This window comes from Ctenopharyngodon idella, chromosome 14 (assembly GCF_019924925.1).
Source record: "Ctenopharyngodon idella isolate HZGC_01 chromosome 14, HZGC01, whole genome shotgun sequence".
Classification (NCBI taxonomy): domain Eukaryota; kingdom Metazoa; phylum Chordata; class Actinopteri; order Cypriniformes; family Xenocyprididae; genus Ctenopharyngodon; species Ctenopharyngodon idella.
In genome coordinates, this window is record NC_067233.1 from 26,755,135 (window position 1) to 26,764,123 (window position 8,989).

Below are 8,989 nucleotides of genomic sequence, written 5' to 3' on the forward strand. Positions count from 1 at the left end.
AACAGATCCTAAATGTTAAATTCTTTAAAGCAGACAGGATTGAAATATATACTCATTATTGTGAGTAAAACTCCCAATCACACATCTCTGCATAAATCTTTGCACATGTAGGCCTATCAAGCCAAAATGTTATGTTAGACACGCAGAACATCACACATGATGTTTCACTTTCAATACTCCATGTTTTTGCTGAAGTACGTATGATAAGGGCTGTCGAGAGCCTCTCTAAAGCATGATTCTGCTATCATCAAATGGAAACAAGCTGTTTTTTGCTGCTTAGATTTCTCTCTCACACACACACCATCAACAGCAGGCAATTCAACTAACAGTTATGGTTCTCTTATCTGTTGCCAACTCGAGTCAAGTGACCCTCGGCATCTTAGATTAATCCCCTTTTTAAACCAGAGAAGGTAAGACCTTTGGAAACCCGAGCCATATACCAGAGAGCAAGAGAGTGTTTAACTGCTTTAGTAGATTAAAAATCTACGAGACACTTCATTTACCAAATTGTCTGTAAGAGCATTCAGGGCCTTTTATTTGAGAAGCAAGTAACGATCAACAAAACATGATAACACTTCTGTAAACAGAATAAAAAAAAAGAAAGGCAGAAAGAAAGAAAAGACAGAGCAAATTAGATAAGATTTTAATACCTTGACCTCAACAGGATTGCACAATGAAATTAATAACCAATATACAGATTTCTCATGACTGATATAAAATTGTATTTATTTTATCTCTCATGGTACATTCTATTTTAAACAATCATTAACTTAATATTTTAAATAAAGACCGAATGAAATTAAGCCTTTTCTTTTAAAAAATTAAGCTCTCTCTCTCTGTAATATTCATTTGAACTGACAAACAAAATAAAGATTTCAAGCTAATATGATTGAGCATAATAATATTGCACATGAAAAGTGATATGATTCTGACCAAATCTGTAGCCTTTCCATAAGGCGAGTTAGGTCTCACAGTTGTGTCGATAAAACACAATCCTTTAACGAATCCAATAAATTACAGTGAACTAGTACTTCATTCGCACAATGCCGTTTGTACTATCCAGAATCATATCACGTTAATGCACACTTATTTGGTTGCATATTGTTAATAAGAAACCTTTTACAAGTTGCTCTGGGATATAAGAATAAGCAAACTGTTAGACGTGATACGCTAGGAGGCCTCGCCTCGTGCAATGTGACAGTGAAAATGACATCACCGTCATCTGTATGCATCTGTCGGTCAGCCACCAGCAGAATTCAGAATGTAACTCAGGTCAGAACAGAATTTTTCGATTCAGAGCTCGAACTAAGAGCCTGCATCACTTATAGCATTCAAAATGTCCCTTGAAATTGTTAAATAGTACCAATAGTCTTTAAATAATTCTGCATAGAAAAATAAATTAAATATGAAGTTAAACTACGAATTGACAGGTGACAGTGGTCATCAATATTTTTTTTTTTTTTTCGTATTTTTCTTGAATGTTTTTTTTTTCTTGATGAGTTTGTTGAATTTACTTGTCGACTGTTGTAATTTACACAACTGCCCCACAAATACAAATAATGACTTACAAAATAAATCCAGATACGCTTACATGGCAAGCAGCTGTTTAGTTTCTCTTGAGTTCATGAATGTCCTGTCATGTGCCATAACCAAACACTTCAAAAAGAATCACATTTCAGTAGAACAATATCAAATGGCTCTTTACAGGTAACTGGAATAATCCAAAATGTACGGATGTTGGCTGCCAGTATCTTCAGATATAATCAAATCCGAGAGTTTCAAGTCCCCCAAAAGTGGCAAAATATAATCCAAGAGAGGGGAGTCTGGGGTATTCCACCACTTTCAAGCATGTGCCAACTTCCAATTCTTCCACTCCATTTGATTTTGTCATCCCAAGATGCCTAAAAATACTTCCAACCAAACACAATGAAGAGGGGTCAATATGAAGTACACTCAACACTGTTTCATGACCCAATCATTTGGTAAAAACAAAGTTCTGTGTGGAATTTGATGGAACCCATATCAATAGCAGCAAACTACAACTGTTTGTAAAGATACTGACTGATGTGATTCCTAATTCTTAATGGCATCACAACATAAAAAATGGTATGTAATTTTAACAGCCAACGATTCTAAGGGAGTTACGTTTTGTGTAATGAAACATGTCCGGTATTCCATTGGTCATTAAGATTTGTCTTAAGGCACTTTTGTCATTACGGGGCAGATGAAGATGTTGTTCTAGAATTTACTGAGGGCTGTCTGTTCCTCTAGTACTTGAAGGTAGTCTGGGGTCCCCATTTTTGCCTTTAGTTCATAATAATCACTTTTACGCTGCTCAATCACTATCTTACTGTGGTTGCCCCCTATCAATGATTTTTTCATTTTTTTGTCATGTGGTTTCTCGGGGTAACGGATCTCAAAGCCACTCACCCCTATACTGTTGAAATCCTTTTTGCTCTCCAAGTAGTTGTGGAGGAACATGCTGTCTCGTCCCGGTATGAACTCGTCCAGCTCGTCAATGGTGCTTAATCTCTTCCTGGGGTCCAGGGGTAGAGAGTCCTTGTCTTTGTCTGCGCTGTTGCGTAACATCATTTTCTGTCTCTCTGAGTCTACAAATTTATAGCCCGAATCTGAGTCTCTAATTCCACACGTGTGAGCTTTGCTCATGTGCTCGATGGTCTGCGGGATGAATGTCTCTCCACCCAGGTCGTCCTTCTTGTTCGATTTGTGATTGTGCCTCCTGATCTGGAGAGGCATGGAGCCGCATTCCTGGTTGCCGAGTCCCTCCTGTCTCCCCGCTGGCTTTTTGTTCCGTCTCAACACAACGACCAGCAGGCAGAAGGCCACAAAGACAGTGAGGATCAGAACTACCAGTATGCTCAAGATCATAATAGACAAGGGTACGGGACCACTGGGGGGTGCCTTGCCAACTCCGGCAGGTGACAGCGATGTGAGAATAGGGGTAGCGCTAGTCAGGATGAAAGGAGGCCTGGCTATGAGCTTCGGGCACATGATCTCATTTTTCAGCTCTCTCAGCTCAATGTTGGAGAACTGCACCGGAGACGCACACTTGACCCCTTTGGCAGCGACCCCTTCGTTCAGCTTTTCGAGCCACAGTTTCAAAGCTACTAAATCGCAGGAGCATTCCCAAGGGTTGCCATCCAGGTCTATCTGAGTGAGAGATTTGAGCTGGTCTAGGACGCCACTCACAGGCAGAGTCATGAAGTGGTTGTTCTTTAGATTCAGTCTGGCAAGAGAAACGCCTGCAAAGATGTATGCAGGCAGGCTTCGGAGCACATTGTTATTCAGGTACAAGAGCTGCAGGTTTGGCATGGAGTCAAATGTCCCTGCTAACACCTCCTTTATGGCATTGTACTCCAAATAGAGATATTGGAGGTTGCTAAGCCCAAGAAACATTTCAGGGTGCAGCTGCTCCAGCTGATTTCCATTAAGGTATAGCCTACGGAGGTTGGTCAGATTTGCAAACACACCTTTTTGGACGGTGGATATTTGATTGCTGCCCAAATGTAATAAATCTAAACCCTCAAACCCTTGGAAGTCAGTGGGACTGATATCTCGGATGTAATTACCACTTAGGTGCAATTTCTTAGCATTTGGCGGTTTAGGTATAAGATCTGCTAGACTCTGGATGTTTCTTTCTTGACAGCTGACACTAATGCCAAAGTCAGAAGGGTGAGCTTTGCATGTGCAGGGCTGGGGGCAGGAGATGGGAGGGATTCGAGTTTGATAGGACACAATTTGGCCATTTTTACCAGGTGGGATACCAGCAACAATCCCATTGCCGTATATTTTGGAGGGATTGGTGGTTTTGGGTGCTTTGGTCACTAAAGGTGCTATGGTTGAAGGTGCCACATTAGACATGGTTAGCCCGCCCTCGGGCTGGGAGGGGGGCATCCGTACATCAAAGTCACTGCCTGTCCCCATGGGGCACAGCTCCTGCTTATTAGTCTCCTTCAAGAGGCGGCCATACAGGTCACTAGGGGTCTCACAGATAGCCTCCCCAATGAAAATGTTATAGGGCATATTCTCCAACCAGGCTTTCAAAGGTAACAAATCACAAGTGCAATTCCACGGGTTGTCATCTAACTGCAGTTCCACTATCCGTCCAATGTGCTCCAGAACTCCGAGATAAGGAAGCTTCTGTATCCTATTCCCTCTTATGTCCAAGTGAGTAAGCGAGGCGAATCGGAAAATGTTCTCAGGTAGGCTTTGAATCAGATTGTCATTTAAAATGAGGACCTTCAGTTTATGTAATTTGTTGAAGGCTCCTTTCTCAATGAACTTGATTAAATTGTAGTCAGCCTGGAGGTATTCCAAGTTCTCGATCCCTCGGAAAGTGTCGGCACGGAGCTCTTTTAACTCATTGTTATTTAAGTGCAACTGTTTCAATGCACTAAGCCCCACAAAGGCCCCTCCCTCAATGTTCTGGAGTTTGTTGTTCCCCAGCTGGAGTGAGACTGCGTGTGTGAAATTCACAAAAGAGTTGGGGTAAAGGATGTACAAAAGGTTGTTCTGGAAATTCAAATGGTAGAGGCTGGATGCTGGCGGCTGCAGCTGTGTAGGTCTGTACACAGTTATTTTCTCACAGTTCACATAGAGGACGTTCTCGATGGACATGCAGGAGCAAGCGCTGCAGGTCTCAGCTCTGAGGTCCGAATCCAAGTCACAAAATGAACCCGATATGGAAAAGGCCAACAGAACAAGCAGCAGCATTTTGCCTTTTACAAATCCCCCAGTAAACCATTTACCTTAGAGGGGGAAAAACAAACAAACAATCAAAACACATGCCTTTTTTTTCCCCCATTAAGTCACACAGCTAATGCCAAGATCTTACAGCAGGGGTGTTTAAAATGCCCTCTGTGCACACAAAGAACTTGGAAAAACCTGTTATGTGCCTTTTGAACCAAAAATCTGAGCCTACACTGAAAATAAATCAATCTGCATTTACAAGCACCACAAGTATAAAAAATATGTAATTGTAATACACTGACGTAGTGCATACACCGCAATAAATGTATGCATCAGCGTATTTCTTGTGTTTCAGTGAATCGAGGAGGGAAAAAAAGGTCTCTGTCCATCGCATACAGAAGACAGTATTATCACCGTCCTTCACAAAAGCGTAATTTAAATACAGTACAAAGAGATCATACCCTTTGAATCCCCAAGCTTTGCAAACAAAAAAAAAACTGAATATATAAAAAATAAAAATTCAACACTCACCGGCAATGTTAAAATCTCCTCCTTTTCAGATAACACCGGACATTGGGAGCGCCAAGAGAGGGACTATTTCCATTCAGCCAGGTTCAGATTTCAGTCTCAGCCTCTCTAGTCAGGCTCCACTTGTACAAAACATATATTGTGTCATAAAATCCCAAGGTTACTGAGCTCTTTTGAGGCATCTCAAACACGGCGCTGTGTATTTGCGCTGAAGAATGAATTCGTTTTCAAAACCGAAGTGAAAATGATGAAATAGCAAGTGGTGAATTTGGATGCAAAACAAGTCCAACATTCTTCCGTTGAAAGAATTGCACATCAGTTTAGACGCGATTTAAACGGACAGTTCGCTCAACAGTTCGGGAAAAAAAATAAATAAAATAAACTGATACAGATCTTAATAAATTAATCGCAACAATCCATCGCGCGTCGCGGCTCAACTCGATTACCGAAAATCGGAAATCGACTCCAGTTGATTCCTGCCGTTTCTTGGGATTATGCAAGTTGCGAGATAAGAGGAAAAAAGAAACTACGTGCTCTGATGTCAGACCGACGAGGAAATTAATAATTCAGCTGAGTAAAATGCGCTCGAAAAGAGATGCCATCCTACACCATATTATCAAAATAAGTATTGTTGGTGCAGTCCTCGTCCGAATAATGAGAACAGCCTTATAAACCAACTATTCCACCTCGTCTTCTTCTAAGTATGTTGGTTTTGTTGCTGCATTGAGCTTCCCACACGGTGAAGCGGGAGGAGAGAAAATGCAGAGATGCAGAGAGAGAGGGAGAGAGAGAGAGAGAAGCAGAGAGAGGGAGAGAGAGGCAAGCGCGCGAGGGGAGGGCGGTTAACAGGGCGAAAATATTAAAGAACAAAATTTAACTTCAGACACCCCAAAAACATTCACTAGTGAACATTATAAAGCACTCTGCTAATGTCTTTCGTTGAGGGATCTTTGGAAATGGTGACGCGTAATCTTTAGTTGGATCCTGGCCAGTTCGTGCGCGCGAAGCCTTTTTTTTTTTTCCTGACGGCAGCGCTTGTGATTCTTTATTTTCTTTATTTATTCTTTATTTTACAGTGCGCGCTTATGTGTGTGTGAAAGAGAGAGAAGAAAGAGAGAGAAGGTAGCGGGGGGTCGACAGGACTAAAATATTGAGAAACAAAAAATTCAACTTCGGATATCTCTTAAACACTCATTAGTGAACATTATAAAGCGCTCTTTCTCTCGTGTCTTTCATTGAGGGATCTCTGGAAATGTTGACGCGTAATCTTTAGTTGGATCAATGCCAGTTTTACGCGCCTGGTTGCCTGGTAGCTGCGCGAGACTATTTAACGCGTGGGATTCTTTATTTTCTTTATTTTACAATTTAAGATTACGTGGCTGCACGGCACCGCATTTAGAAACTGCGGCAAAGTCACCCAGAGCTGTTGCGCGCACAGCAACAAATCTTTATAGTTTGACAGTTCCCCAGGAACGGTGATTCATTCTTGATAGACAACAGGTGCGCCGTTTTATCGACTTCTTATGTCTTTCCAATAACCTGAACATTGATTTGTGCTCACGCATGCGTTTAAATGATTTTACGACATGCATGTTCCGGAATTGGATGCAGTTATGATTAAACGTTTAGATTATGGAGATGTAAAAGGAAAACAGCTTAGTTATTGGACATAGATGGAGCATCTGTGCCTGTCATGTCCTCTATGGCTCTGCAGTGGGATAATGTTGAACCAAGAAAAAAAATAAGATCAAACACGGCGCCCTCATCTGGCAGAAAAAAGTGAGATTTAGCTCATAAAACGGATTGCATTCTAAGCTTTTTATATGTTTAGATGTTCTTTATATGTAGTCCATATTGTACATCATCTGATACAGGGACTGGGGTGAGCTGGTACACAATAAGTTTGTCACATTGTCCATCTCAGAAATTTTTTTGTGTGAAACATCTTTTGGTTTTCAAACACTTAGATTTGGTGGACTTGGAAAACATGTTTCAAATATAAACTAAAATTCCAATACCACATATTTTGTATTATGCACTAACAATGAACTTAGATTTTAACTAAAAGGTTGAGCTGTGTTCTCAGAACAAGTTTTCATAAACATCAGGTCAAGGTTGTTTTATATTTTGCAATTTTATAAAATTATCAATTACAGTTTTTGACAGCAAAAACAACAGTTTGCTATTTTGTATTGTTTGCATATGCTGATTAAATGCCATTAAATAGAGACATTGTTTTTTTAGACAAGACTGTAAGGTATGTGTATATAAAGAAACTGACTCAGAAAATGAAACTCACCCTGAGAAATGTTAATTGTGATAACTAGCCCCAATAAAGTTAATTATTTTGTGTGTGTGTGTCACTTTACAAACCAATGTTTCAATATCGCATGTTTGAACACTGAACTCATTTCAGCCTTATATAACCCTCATGAGCAAAGACAACTGTTCGGTCAATGTGAGAGAAAAATTAGATATTTATTAAGACCTCATCTACCACCTCATAGTAGTTTGGGAAATTACCTGAAGCTTATTGCAGAGAGCCGAAAATCACAAGAAATTCCCGCCGTAGCAAGAAGTAAAACAGCAAAAGCCTCTAGGGCCTTATAAGCTGGGCAGCAATGTAGCACTTGTTCTTATTTGGTAAATTTCTATGTATAAGCATCGGGTAAACACTTTCAGTCTGGGTGTTTAGTGTGAAGTGACAGCCTTTGCTCTGTGAATACGGGGGTTGTTCTGGTTTTTGTGTCTGCCTCTCTCAAGTTTCAGTCTTTGATATGTTAAACAACTGCCTATTTTTAACTAGCAACAAGATAAAGAAAAAAAAATATTGGTGGTGACATTAAAAAAAACATAAGTGTTGTTTGTTTTGTACACAGTTTTGTCACTTTGGGCAGGTTGCATATGCCTTAATTTAATCCACATTTAATGCCGGTGCTCTGTGCTCAAAGTTTTAATTTCTTTTATTTTTTATTTCTTTTTTTTTTTTTCCTCGGTCATAAATTTACTGCCTAACAAGGGTGAGGACCAGCAATTATCATTCAGTTATTTAAAAGTTAAAACTTTTCTTGCCTTATTTAATTCTGGAAACATTATTCACCTAATATATTTAGTTTAGTTTGTATGCTTTTATCTGCATTTTTCTTCATTTACTAAGACTATAAATGTGTATGCGTGTGTTTCTGTGAGCCACTGGTAAAAAAAAAAAAAAAAAAGTAATTAAATAAATAAAACTTAAAATAAATAAACATGGTGGAAAGGAACATTTTATATCATTAGTGTATGATACTGTGAAAATAAAAAAAACATACAATGTTTGATAGAGAGTAATGGCTCAGTTTCAACTTTTCAGAAAGTGCGAATGAGTAATGAGGTGCAATTTATGTAAACGATACCGGTAGTGCATCTTCATTCCTCTGGATCTGTATGCAAAAACTTAGTGGATAAAGAAGATAATGAAAAAGAGAGAGAAAAAAAAGTTTCCAAAGCACCCGGTCCTTTGTTTTTGGTTATTTTCTGTTTGTAGCCTCTCCTCCCAATAGGCATGTTGCCGTCATTCCACATGTTTTACAGCTTTCTTTTAACCCTTGCTCCTCGCTCCCGTCAATCATACAGCAATCTAATAAAGCACATCCCTCCAGCTGGCAAACATGTTGATTGACAGGCAGTCTGTTGAAATAGGGTAATGAGATAGAAGAGATGACACTGTGGAACGTCGCCTGCAGTGGATGAGTGTGGCTGGGGGAATGTC

General features: G+C 39.8%; 1 protein-coding gene across 2 annotated transcripts; it reads right to left on the reverse strand.

The window, feature by feature from the left end:
- Positions 1 to 626: 626 nt before the first annotated feature.
- On the reverse strand, positions 627 to 6,011 carry slitrk4 (SLIT and NTRK-like family, member 4). 2 transcript variants are annotated; one of them, XM_051860156.1, is made up of 3 exons: positions 5,242 to 6,009; positions 2,431 to 4,769; positions 627 to 1,910 (listed from the first exon to the last, which is right to left on the reverse strand). In XM_051860156.1, the coding sequence occupies exons 2-3, from the start codon at positions 4,732 to 4,734 to the stop codon at positions 1,902 to 1,904; spliced, it is 2,313 nt and encodes a 770-aa protein (XP_051716116.1). In that variant the 5' UTR covers positions 4,735 to 4,769; positions 5,242 to 6,009; the 3' UTR covers positions 627 to 1,901. The 2 variants fall into 2 exon arrangements, with proteins under 2 accessions (XP_051716116.1, XP_051716115.1); XM_051860155.1 differs by having other exon boundaries at positions 627 to 4,769; positions 5,242 to 6,011.
- Positions 6,012 to 8,989: the final 2,978 nt, after the last annotated feature.

Excerpts from the sequence above, each read along its gene's own strand:
- slitrk4 (XM_051860155.1), bottom strand. The coding sequence starts at position 4,734 with ATGCTGCTGCTTGTTCTGTTGGCCTTTTCCATATCGGGTTCATTTTGT.